Source organism: Gopherus flavomarginatus, chromosome 2, assembly GCF_025201925.1.
Source record: "Gopherus flavomarginatus isolate rGopFla2 chromosome 2, rGopFla2.mat.asm, whole genome shotgun sequence".
Taxonomy (NCBI): Eukaryota; Metazoa; Chordata; order Testudines; family Testudinidae; genus Gopherus; species Gopherus flavomarginatus.
In genome coordinates, this window is record NC_066618.1 from 235,128,515 (window position 1) to 235,141,606 (window position 13,092).

The 13,092-nt window shown below is 41.5% G+C and overlaps 1 protein-coding gene across 31 annotated transcripts in view; it reads right to left on the reverse strand.

The window, feature by feature from the left end:
- The window catches only part of ASPH (aspartate beta-hydroxylase), a 201,058-nt gene that overhangs the window by 144,390 nt on the left and 43,576 nt on the right, over window positions 1–13,092 (reverse strand). For 3 of the 31 annotated variants that reach the window (XM_050940782.1, XM_050940781.1, XM_050940783.1), the window contains exon 5: window positions 6,606–6,779. The exons of 27 other annotated variants lie outside the window; for them this stretch is intronic. In XM_050940782.1, coding sequence (XP_050796739.1) covers window positions 6,606–6,779 — 174 coding nt within the window. Of the gene's footprint in view, window positions 1–2,997; window positions 6,780–13,092 lie in introns of those variants that run through there. One more of the 31 variants, XM_050940790.1, reaches the window with a different exon arrangement.

A 13,092-nucleotide genomic window follows, 5' to 3' on the forward strand; every position in this document is an offset into this window, starting at 1 on the left:
CAAAATGAAACTGCTAAAGGATATCATTTTAAAGCTGTGCGCACTTTATACTTTTAATATACAATATCTTCTTGGAAACTTACAAGTTTCACTCTTTACAAATAAATAAAACAATTTACTTCTCCAATTTTATTTGAGAAAATGTTTTTTTCCCCTAAACATTTCAAGTAACATGACTGAATATACTTTTCAAGTGCCTTTCAGTGTCAGTTTCATTAACTGAGGTCAACATATATCTAGAGAACTGCTGATGCTATTTTGTTTTGAGAGTTTTGTTTAGTAGGGTCTACCAAACCAGTGGCTATTCAAAAATAAATAAATAAATAAAATGGTAATTTTCTCTTTTTAAAAAAAAAAAAATGCACATGAAAATGTTCATAAAATGTCACTGATTTTTAAGCAGTACTCCCAGTTGATGGGGAATTCTGTTTGAATACTGACAGCATGATTTGGTCCTATACATCCAGAGGACATTCCCTCATCAGTTTACAACTCTTGGGTGGATTATTTTTAAGGCAAAATGTAAATATTTCTGAGCTAGTTTCTAAGAAAAGAAGATCCTGTTTTCCGAGGAGTCACAATGCTGAACTTAATCATTAGTGATATTAAAGCTATAGTACAGTTGTTTAATGAAATTTTAAGAGTTAAATTACCTCAAATCCATTACTGACATTGACATTAATTTGTTACTATCCTTGTTCTACACAGGTAAAGCACATTTACTAGAACTGTAAGTAAACATCAGAGGCTACATTTTCATACTTAGAAATAACTTTTGTAGTTCACATTCAGTCTGAGCATATTTGTTGCCACACCCCAGAAAGTTCCATCATGCAGAAAAGAGTTTCATGTCAGTCCACCACCAAGCAGTTTCCCAAACTAGCTATACGAAAAGTTTCTCTCTAGCAGAAGATTAACAGAGGAAGATGTTTAAATTGTGGAACTAAGAACACAAAAGTAAGTTTCCAAGCAAGAAGTTATTTTTTTTTTTAAACACATCTATCTATACTCCATAGAGGAATCACAAGAGAAAACTAATTTATGCTTTTTTTGGTCTGGTCCATATCTTTATTTTTTACTTCTGCAACATACTACATTGGGATTGTATGGCCTTCTGCTCAACCAAAATAGTTTGCTTATAAAAGGCTATCACTTACCTTAAGTTGGATTCTATTTGCTACCAAGTATCATATATCCTTCAGGTAACCAGGCAAATCAGACCTTGGAAAGATGTTCTTCCCACACTCTCAAATACAAGAGAGCTCTGTAGTTTACACAGCTAGCATAACAGAGGATTGCAGGAACTGCTGTCAAGTCATTCAGAGTAAACTTCTCTCAAGACTCTCTTGCTTGCCTGCTCACTTAACTATGAAAGGAAGAACTGAGTCATAGCCACGGTACATTTGATCAGGGTTTCTGAGCTGAAAGATGTTGACCTAAAATCTGTTAAACACTTCCTTCAATTGTATGGATCCCAAGAATACCTGGGCGGGAATGTATGTTGTTAGAGGAGATTCATAACTAAGATTATCTATCTTTCTCTCTGAATAGAAAGAATTGGGCTTTAAAAAAGTTGTTGTTTTTTTTTGGCGACGATAAACCACAGATCTATGAGTATTGCATCATGTTTGCCAAGTAGAAACAAAGTCCAAGAAGTCTTTTGTCTTTGGCAGCCTCATCAGAGTGGAAGAACCATTCACAAGTGCAACGCAACTATGAAAATTGATTGAAAAACCCCTTGGTAGTGGTGCAGCAGCATGAAATTCATTAATTACTATGGAATGCTACCTTGCTGGATGACTATGGAGTTGGGAAAACACATCAGTGCAGACTGACTGAACTACAGTGACAAACTTTTTGATCTCAAAGTATTAAGCAAAAAAGTTTTTAAAAATGGATTTGTTCTACCCTACCATTTTTACTAACAGGAACTGCAATAGAAAATCTTCCCTAACCATTCAACACCTTCCTTTCCTTCCCCTACCCCTCCACCTCCCCCCAACGTAACCTAAATGAATAATTCATACAATTTTAATTTCTTCTAAGGTAAGTCACTGGAGACTGACTAATGATACAAAATTATGAAATGTTACCTAAGAATGAGCAGTCTTATAACCAACTGCCCTTGAAAAAGTTTCACTCAAAGTTTTAAAGATTTTTTTTTTTTTTTTTTTTTTTTTAAAGAAAAGCTCCAAAATATACGCAATAGTAATCTCAAAAGATATATAAACATTTCTTGGTTCATTTTATTAAACTTTAATATAACTGATTTCAGTCATGCTAAACATTGTCCCTTAAAAAAAATTGCTTACACTTTCACATTAAATACTGTTGAAGGTGTCACAGAAATCAGGGGTTCAGCCTTGAAATATATTATCAGCCATTACAGTTTTTGTGAGTGGAACAGAACTATAACTTATGTAACTCATTTTTATTAGTATCACAGCAAAGCAAGCAAAAGCTTATGCAGAAAGATTAATGACTTCCCAGCATCAATTAGCTCAGCTCACTAAATAGTATTTTTAATTAAAAAAACTTAACTTCTGATCAGCTTAACAGCACTCCCCCTAACCATTGTGTAGAAAACAAAAATGATAAACACAGAAATAACTTGATTTTCTCTTCTAGAATAAAATGATAGTAGATTGCACAAGTTAGAATAATCATATTTCATATTTAGAATTAAGATTTCTTTTTGAGACCACATAACCAGTAATTTTCAGATCCAACCCATTCAGCTAAGGATCGGCATGCCTAGTTTTTGAAGTGTCACATTATTTAACCCAATGCTTTTCTGAGCTTTCTGGAAAACCTAACAATTTTACAAATGCAATTTTTCATATAAATATCTTGTTTGTAGGTTGTGGACTTGAATTCTGATAACTGCTTGCATTTTGAAATTTCCCATCTATAGGGCTTAGGGAGCAGAACAGATAAAGGCATCCAGAAATAGTGTTCACAAAAATTCTGGAAAGGTGGACAGAATCATTAGCTGCAGCTTTTTTAAAGCGACAGGACATTTATTTGATGTAACTCTATACACTTCATTAAAAATAACTTTTTGAGAAAGATGAAGACCATCATAAATGTATCCCAAGGGAAAATATTCATTTAAATCTTTACAGCAAAATTAATAATATGGTATAGTTCATGTCACATTAACAAGATCTCACAGAACAGTATTCTTTCATTTAGGACTACAAAATAAACTGAGAATTTATGCTGTATATGCACATTCCATTAAAATATGTATTATCACTTAACTTCAACTGTTATACGTAACCCGGCTCTCTTCTCTGAACATATTTTAGATCATATCAATGTACGTGGAAGTAAATGAAATTGTGCACATTTTACACATTTCTTTGGCTTTTGTAGAATATTTTAATATACCCAATGTATTTAAAAAGTGAATTAAGTCACAAAGGACAACCGTATGTTCAGATTTTCCCAGCCAAAGCCTCTTTTTGGGTCTCTTTTCGCTATCCAAAGGGGATTATATGAACAACAGTAAACGTCCTAGGTTTTTGCAGAGCAGACAATCTGCAGCTCAGAAAGACCCCCGATTGATCCGCTTCCCAACTGATCCCTAACCTGCAGCGAACGGGTCTATTTCCCTGCAAGCCACAGGTGCTGGATCCCACCCACCCAGATCCTGGCTCTCAGCCCTGGGCAAGAGGTTCCACAGGGAGGCACTAACTAATGGTTGTCGCTGCATCCCGAGCTTGCACAAGTTGCTCTGCCACGGTGACAGACAGCGACACTGCCCCCACCTCCACTGAGTACCCCTGCTGCATATACCCCCTTCTCTTCCTCCCAGGTCCCTCCTTTGGCAGTGTCCTCTTTTTGGGAACCTGAAATATGGTAACCTTAAGTATAGGCTTTAGCCCACCATTGTGTTACATGGGCATTTCAGAACAAACTATGTAAGGTTCAAGCATACAGTTTGTACTTAGACAAGATGGAATTGAGTTTCAGTTCTAACTATTGCCTTACTTACTTGAATATATCTATAGGCCTGACTTGACATAGGTAACTTGCATCATTTCTTAATGGGCATGATTAGGAAAGTGAATGGAAGGTTAACAAGCAGTACGTTGAAGTCATGATGTCTATGCTAGTTAAGACAAGCTGGAACACCCCAATGCTAGGGACAATGGACAAGATAAATATGGAATGTAAAGATCAGGTTCTATATGAGCAGTACACGGGAAGAGCAGGCTGTACAGGGATAGATTCCTGAAAACTAATCAAGCCAATTCAAAAACGTGATGCAATGTCAAACATTTATGTAAATGTATATAAAGGAAGAGGTTTTCTGTGTAACTTTGGATATGTGGTATGCCCTATGTCCAGCTTGAGTCTGATCTACTCAGCGTAGCTTTCCTGTATGCCAAATAAAGGAACTTGAGTGATGAAATGTGGAGCTGAACTGAGTTTCTGAATCCCGGAGAACCAGATGAAGTGTTCTCCCAGAATTGGAGAAGGTGTTCTGGATAAGCTGGTCTTGGAAGGAATCCCAAAAATAAACTTATTTTAATTTTTAAAAAACACTAAAGTAAAATTAAAACTCACTAAACTTGTATTAGAACCTCCAAGACCGAAGTCCCGCATGTGTTAGATAACCACTAACATATTTCAGTGCAATGAAACTAAGTTTTATCAAAGATTTTCAGAGTGGGATTTCACAATTGCTCAGCATTGACTTAACACTGCTAGTACTGATGTCAATGGGACTTTAGGGTATATATATATACACCTCAAATTAAGGTCTAACTGTAGCACAGTTAGGAATACCCACACTAGCTGTAATCAGGTTAGTACATAACAACAGTAGTGATGTGGTGGCTTCAGTGTTGGCTATGTCCCATAAGAAGCCAACTGGGGACTCTTGATATGTTCTCAGGTTGCTTCCACCATTTTCCTTGGAAAACGCCCTTACATTCTTAATATGTCTTATTGTTGCGAAATGTTCATGACACTCAACCAGATCTTTCCCTCCCTTCATTTTATCTTGTTTCCTTTGGGTTATACCCTACTTTAAGTAATTATTGCCCATTCTGAGTGTTTGCAGTTCTCTAATATTTCTAGACAACTTCTGTACCTCACTCCGCAATTTACTTGCGGTTCAAGAAGCCACCTACACTTAATTTCGTTAGTTTTATTTTGAATTATGTATCAATGCTGTCCAAGCTACCCTATTTATACATTTTTAAAACTGCCACGTCAATTCAAAATTCATTTAAGATAAAGCACAAAGTTTCAGCCTGGATATGACAAATTACAACCCTGAGATACGAGTTTCATAATAGAATTTTTTTACAAAACGTAAGCATAGCAAAGTCAACAGGCATCCATTAACAAAATATGTATGGTATTTTCAACATTAAAATTATATCAAAGAATTAATTATATGAATATACCATATTTCTATATTAAAATGAGATCTCAGTTCAAGGTTTCTGAACTAGATAAGACCTGAAGCTGATTGAACACCACTGAATATCTGTCTCTCTATAGCAGTTACCTTCACTATCAACAAATCCACATATGCCAAAATAGACTTTGGAAACATGCATTAAACAATTTAACAGATTAACCTTTGAAAAATGGAATCAGGTTTGTAGAATTTGGCAAAAATAGAAGACATTAAATTCTACTTTGTGTGGAGTAATCTTTAATATATTTCATCATTACATAAGAAATACATATTCACAATTCCCCACTTTCATAAAATGCCCACTAAAAAAATCCCTTGAAAACAGATCAGAACAGCCCTTATACAAAAAATTAGACTGAAAACTTTCTTTCAAATTAGACAAACATATTGGCATGCTATTTCCTGAATATGGTATGTTAACTAACCTAGAACAAAATATTTTTATACATTTTACAAGCACTATTAATACAGTGCTTCTAATTAAAGGGGTAAAAAGCATGTATCTGAGAAATCAGTGAATCACAAAATTAATTTTAAATGTAAGGTATGAATAATTTATCATATGGTATTTCATAAGAGCACTCATTTGTATAATAGCTATATTAGTAAGGATTAACATATAAATATATATTTACATAACATATTAATCATGCCAGAATATCTTGTAATCAAGCCCATTACAAAACGCCTCAATTAATGCTTGTTAGAAAGACAAATGTTTATAAGGGGTAACGGTACAGCTTATTCTGGTTAGTTTGCCAACTTTAGTGCACAAAATGCACAAACTGAAGCAAAACCGTACAGAAGCCAACTACATAACTGCAGACACTTTTTATTTAATTATTTTAACATAGGCATAATTACACATTTGTGTAAATGTTAATCTCCCAGTCACAAAATGGAGAAAGTCACTGAAAGGCTTTTCAAGTAGTGAAACTATATATCATATGGCTGGCTGATTTTAGCTCATATTTAGAATGTCCATTAACGGTTTGTTTTGTTTTTTTAATCTACCCAATGCCATAAAGCCCTGTCATATTAAGATTCATAATTGCATGGACATTTTCATAAGCCAATAAAATTAGCCCCTGAATCAGTCACTGGTTCTGTAAATCCAAAATAACGCAAGTCTTTTTTCCCTGAACCCCTTCATTCTGTGACGTACCATCAACATCATCTGCAGTTTCGCTCTCTTCTTCTTCTAGTATTTCAAAAGGAGTCATTACATCATAGAGAAATGAGAGGAAGCCATAAAACCAATCAGAACTTTCCTCTGCTAAAATATTAAGGACTTCCTCAAGGGAATCAATATTTTCATTACTGCCATCTTTGGTCAAGCCTACACAAGAATAGAGGAAAGAGAGAAAGAGAAAAAAAGGAGAGCAGTTAGGTGGAAAAAAGGAAACTGAAGGAGGAGGATCTATGAAAGACATCTCATGTCAGACTGCAGTCTTTATAGGAATGCTAATTAGGAATAGAAGAGGTTACAAAAAGTGTCACCCTGCAAAGAAGTAAAAATTTGGACAATACATGCACCATGTCATTGTTTCAGGCAACAAGGCAAATCTGGTTCCTCTTTCACACCTTCCTCCCTGTGAACACACTGAATAATGTTCATATTCATCTAGTCTCTTGTGGCACTTAATATTAAAAGGCGGGAGCTGTCTCAGTGGGGGGGGGGGGAAGTTACCTAACTTTTGTAACTGTTGTTCTCCGTGGTGCGTTGCTCATTTCCATTCCATGTTAGGTGTACGCGCAGCCATGTGCGCACAGCTGCCAGAGATTTTTCACCTCGTGGTATCCATAGGACAGGTTGTAGTGCCCCCTGGATCCCTGTGCTCATGTGTCGGTTAAGAGGCATCAATCGCCCCGCACCCTTTCTTTTCCTTCTTGCGGCAACTCTGACACAGGGTCGGGGGGGGGGGAGGGGGGAAGATATCATGGAATGGACATGAACAACATCTCAAAGAAACATTTTTTTCTTTGAGTGCTTGCTCATGTTAAATGGAGTCAGAAGCAGTATCCCTGGAGGTGGGCTCAGAGTTCACAGGCATGCTGATTGTAACACTGTTCTCTCAAAGTGTGCGCCATCCCGGGCCTGCTGGGTGATAGCATAGTGGGATGCAAAGGTATAAATAGATGACCATGTCACAGCTCTGCAGATGTCTGGGATCAGAACTTGTGCGAGGAAGACTGCTGACGAATCTTGAACTCTCACTGAATAGGCCGTCAAGATGGCTGGCAGCGGAACCTTTGCCTGCTCATAGCAAAACCTGAAGCAGGCGGTTATCCAGGACGGGATTATTCTGGGATGACATGGGCAGACCTTTCATCCTGTCTGCCATGAAGAGCTGTTGACTTGTGAAAGGGTCTAGTCCTTTCAATGTAGAAGGCCAGAGCGTGCCTAATGCATGCAGACCATGTTCCTCATCCAAACCATGGGGCTTCTGGAATAAGTCAGGCAGAAAAAAAACCTGGCTGTAGTGGAACTGTGATGCCACATTTAGCAAGAACGCCAAATGGAGGTGCAACTGGACTTCGTATTTGAAGAACACTGTGTAAGGGGGTTTGAAGTCAGGACTCTGATTTCAGAGACCCTTCTAACTGACAAGATTGCCACTAGGAGGGAATGTTCCAGGAGAGCAGCAGCGAACAAGAAGCCATTGACAGAACCAGATTTAGGTCCCACAGGGGACCGGACGTGGACCTGTGGGTATAGTTTCGCTAAGCCCTTGAGGAACGACACTGTCATCTCATAGAGAATACTGACCTGCCCTGGACTGGAGGATGGAAGGTCAAAATGGTCACCAAGTGAACCCTGACCAAGGATAGAGCCAGACCATGGTGCTTCAGATGGGGCAGGTAGTCCAAGATGGTCTATAGAGATGACTATGTGGGTGCAAGACACTGATCAGCAGCACAATAGGTGAACTGCTTCCACCTGGCCAAGTAGGTCTTTCTAGTAGAGGGTTTTCTGCTACCTAGGAAAACCTGCTCCAATCAGGCACCTTCCTCTCAGTTTAGCCACACAGCAGTCAGGCCGCCAATTGCAGGGATGCAAGGTTCAGATGGAGCAAATAAACAGCCTTGGTTCTGGAAGATGAAGTCTTTTCAGCATCATGAGCTCTAATCCAGCTGCTACCAAAAGTTCCAGAAGTATGCCATACCAATGCCAGAGGCAATTTGGATTATCTTTGCCTTGTCTCTCTTGATCTTTAAAAGGCCCTTGTGAACCAACGGTATTGATGGAAAGGCATACAGCAGACTCTCCCACCCCCCAGATGATAGGAGCACAAAGGCATTGGACAGGGAGCACTTGCTGAGCCCTCGCATTGAGCAGAACTGCTAGCACTTCCCATTCTGCCTGGTGGCGAACAGGTCCATTCAGGAATTCTACCAGTTCTGGAAGATGGTTCTGACTACCTCAGGGAGGAGAGACCACTCGTGGCGAGAGGAAAAGGACCTGTTAAGGGAATCTGCCAGCGTATTCCAGTCCCCTGGAAAGTGCACCGTCTTGAGGTGAACATGTTGGACAAAGAACTCTGACAACCATAGGAATGAGCTGAGGAACGAGCCCCTCCTTGTTTATTATAGAACATCAAGGTTATATTGTCCGTCAGTATCCGCACCACCTTGTCCAAGAGATAAGGAAGAAACATCTGGAAAGCCAAGCAGATCTCCCCCAGTTCCCTGATATTTATGGTGAGGGAAAGTTCCGTGACCAGAGATCTTGAACACTGCAATTGCCAAGATGCGCTCCCCACTCCAGGTCTGATGCATTTGAGACCAATGTCACTGACGGGCACAGAGTGGCAAAGGGACTCCCAGTCATTACTGATCATGGATCTGCCCACCAAGTCAATGATGTGAGAACGGCAGATGAGATTGTGAGGAATAATTCCAGGTGGTGTTTGCTGGAGGTGTTGAGGTCTGAAGTGCAGCCCGCATAGTGTGCATGCTGTCATGTGCCCTAGCAGTTTCAAAACATACCCGAGGGGTTGTGAGCAGGTGGGATCTGACATGGGGAAACTGGACTTTTGGCAGGTAGGCTCTGGCCTGACTGGAGTCAAGCATTGCTCCTATAAAAATCTATCCTCTGTACTGGGATTAGAGTGAACATCTGCTTATCAGCAGACCCAGTCCTAGACAAGTGACCCGTGTTGAACCTGAACTCGCAAAAGGCCCTTGATTAACCAGTTGTCAAGGTATGGATAGATCTGTATGCCTCCCATGTCTCAAGTGAACTGCAACTACTGCTATACACTTTGTAAAAATCCTTGGTGCTGATGAAAGTCCGAAGATGAGTGCAACGAATTGGTAGTGGCGCTGGCCCACCATGAATCAAAAGAACCTTCTGTGTCCATAGAAGATGGAGATATGGAAATAGGCATCTTTTGGAGTGAGGGTGGAGTACCAGTCTCCCAGATCCAGGGAGGAAATGATGGAGGACAGGGAGACCATGCAGAACTTCTTGACATGTTTGTTGAGGAGATACAGGTCACTTAAGGATGGGGCCTGAGGTCTCCTTTGGTCTTCGGGATTAGGAAATATGGGGAGTAAAACCCCTTTCCCCTCAAGTCTTGAGGAACTACCTCTATGGCTCTCACATGCAAGAGAGTCTATCTCCTGGATGAGGAGATGCCCGTGAGAAGGTGTCTGAAGAGGAACAAGACTGGGAGATGAAAGGGAGGGATGGATGAAAAACTGCAGAAGGTATCCAAGTATCAAGGTGGAGAGAACCCAGGTGATCTGAAGTATGGAATGGAAATAAATGGTCAAAACCAAAAGGGTGGACGGTTGAATCCTGGGCTAAGTCCGGTATGCCACCCTCAGGCACGCCTTCAAAAAGGCCTGTTTAGGGCCAGCTGGGTAGGCCGAGTCGGAAGGTGCAGGCTGTCTTCATTTATAGCACTTGCCTTTCTTTTTGAAGGGCTCGTGTCAAGGAGGCCCTGAGAACTTGTGAGGTGATTGCAGCCAGAAGCCTTTTCTGGAGGCCAGGGGCAGGTAAAGGCCAAAGATCGCAGCATAGCCTTGAGTCTTTCAGCCAATACAGACTGGGATCTGTCAACTCAGAGACCAGGGCATAGCCCTTGATGGGGAGGTCTTTGACTGACTGCTGCACTTCTGGAGAAGAGAGCACTGCAACCATGAGCTGTGCCACACAGACACTGCCGAGGCCACTGAACTGGCCACCGAGTCCACAATGGCCAGGAATTCTTGCCTCGAATCCAGAGGCAAGGAAACTTGAAATTTCATCACAGAGTCCCGGATATTATATCTATATCTCCCTAGCAATGCCTGATGGTTGGAGATCCCGAGCTGGAGGCTGGTGGTGGAATACATTTTTCTTCCAAACAAGTCCAGCCTTCTTGTGTCCATGTTTTTAGGTGTGGTGCTCGTCTGATCCAGTTTCTCCCACTTATTTACAGCAGACACCAGCAGGGACCCGGGCAGTGGATGAAAGTACATGTATTCTTAATCCTAGGTCAGGACATGATGCTTTTTCTCTGCCCTTTTTGATGTTGGGAGCAGAGATGACAGGGTCTGCCAGAGTGCTTTGACTAGTTTCAGCACCCCTTCATGGACTGATAGCACAACCTTAGAGGGGGTGCTGCAGCCAGAATACCCAAGAGGCTGTCTGTGGCCTCCTTCCGCTCCACTTCTGGCTCCAAATTCGAGATGACCTAAGGAGCTCGTGGTGAGCCTGAAAGTTGTCCAATAGGAGTGGGTGGGCAGGACCAGCCACCACCTCATCTGGGATGATGAGGACAATGCTAATGCTATGGAAGGGGCTGGAACCTCTTCTGTAACTGGGGTAGCTGCCTCTGGAACCATTGCTGGAGCCTCAGTACCGGCACTGGAGTCTGAGTCAGACAAGCGCAACTGCACAGGGGGCACTGGGACTCGCCTCTAAGATGTGGATGACTGATGGGAGTGGGGTCCTGGCATCAGGCAGAACTCCCAGGGGTACCAATATTTGCAGTGTGTTGGCTACTGCCCTGATGGTCAGGTGCCCACTGCAGGAACAATCCTGAAACCCAGTGTATAGGCCAAATGGTGTGTCTGTGGCCAGGGGATGGATTCTCTTTCCAATTCCAAGATGGACTCCTCCCTCAGAGACCATGGGCAGGGATGTCAGTGCTTCCCCCTGCCAGCTACGATGGGGGGAGACACCGGAGGGAAGAAGACTGTCATCGTGACTCCAGAGACTGATACTGGGAAGGTGGGAATCAGTGCTGAGATGGAGAATGCTGAGGAGTCTGGGATTGAGAAGCCAGCGACTGCCTACTGTGGAAGCCACCTTCACTGACTCTGAAGTCAAAGGTTAGTCTTGCAATGTGGGTGGCATGGGGAGGGCCATCAGGTCCCTTGCCGCCTGAAATGCCGCCGGTGTCAAAGGGGCTCTCAGGTGCAAGTCCTGACTGCTGCCTCACTGGGCTCAGAGCCCTGAGATGCTCCTGAATGCAGCTCAGGAGAGGACAAGGGGCGCGGCATGGGTCCCAGCTCTGGCTCCCACCACTGCTTTCTTATCCTTCTGCAGTATGGGAGAAGGCCCTGGGACAACGTTCCATGATGGGACCACTACCTATACTAACTAATCTGACAACTAAGAATGAATAGGTAACTATATACATGAAACGGAGATCAAAAATCCACTAGGAACACTTGCAAGTGCAAGAGAGAAGGCCATTCCAGCAAGTGTCATGGGCGGTAAAAAGGAACTGAGAGGGCATGGGGATGGCACTGTCCCTTATAGCAATGCAGGTGCGCAGGATTCTAGGGGGCACTACACCCAGCACTATAGATACTATTGGGAAAAAATCTCCGGCAGCTGTGCACATGGGCATGCACACACCTAACATGGAATTGACATGAGCAAGCACTCATGTCATCCCTGCTTAGAACCATCAAATCCAATTTAAGGTAATCAAACTGTAGCACTCATAATTATTAAATCTCTATGATAATATCCGAGAACAATATTTGGTTTAACAGCTGTGTATTTTAAACAAAAGTTTTTCACTAGAAAAGGGTAAAATTTGCTCGTAGTCAATATCCACCGGTCTGATCAAGTGCTGCTGGAGTTATTCTGCCCATTCCAGCTTATATATAGAGGGGTGTATCAAGAATTTTGCTTGTTCTTGTTTTCTATCCATCCTTTCTACCTCACTTTTCTATGGCACTATAGTGTACAGTAACTCCTCACTTAACGTTGTAGTTATGTTCCTGAAAAATGCGACTTTAAGCAAAACAATGTTAAGCAAATCCAATTTCCCCATAAGAATTAATGTAAATGAGGGGGTTAGGTTCCAGGGACTTGTTTTCACCAGACAGACAGAGTAAGTTTTAAACAAACAATTTAATACTGGTACACAGTGATGATGATTGTGAAGCTTGGTTGAGGTGGAGGAGTCAGAGGGTGGGATATTTCCCAGGGAATGCCTTACTGCTAAATGAACTAGCAATTGACTGAGCCCTCAACGGTTAACTCTCAACACTCTACAAGGCAGCAAGAAAGGGGAGGAGGGCAGACAGAGAGACACCCTGTGTGTGAGACAAAAAAATGCGCATTTCCCCTTTAAGTACACTGCTTTGTTAATTAAATCAGCTTGCTGAGACCTGAGATCCACAGCTACTGCCTAGAAGCTCCT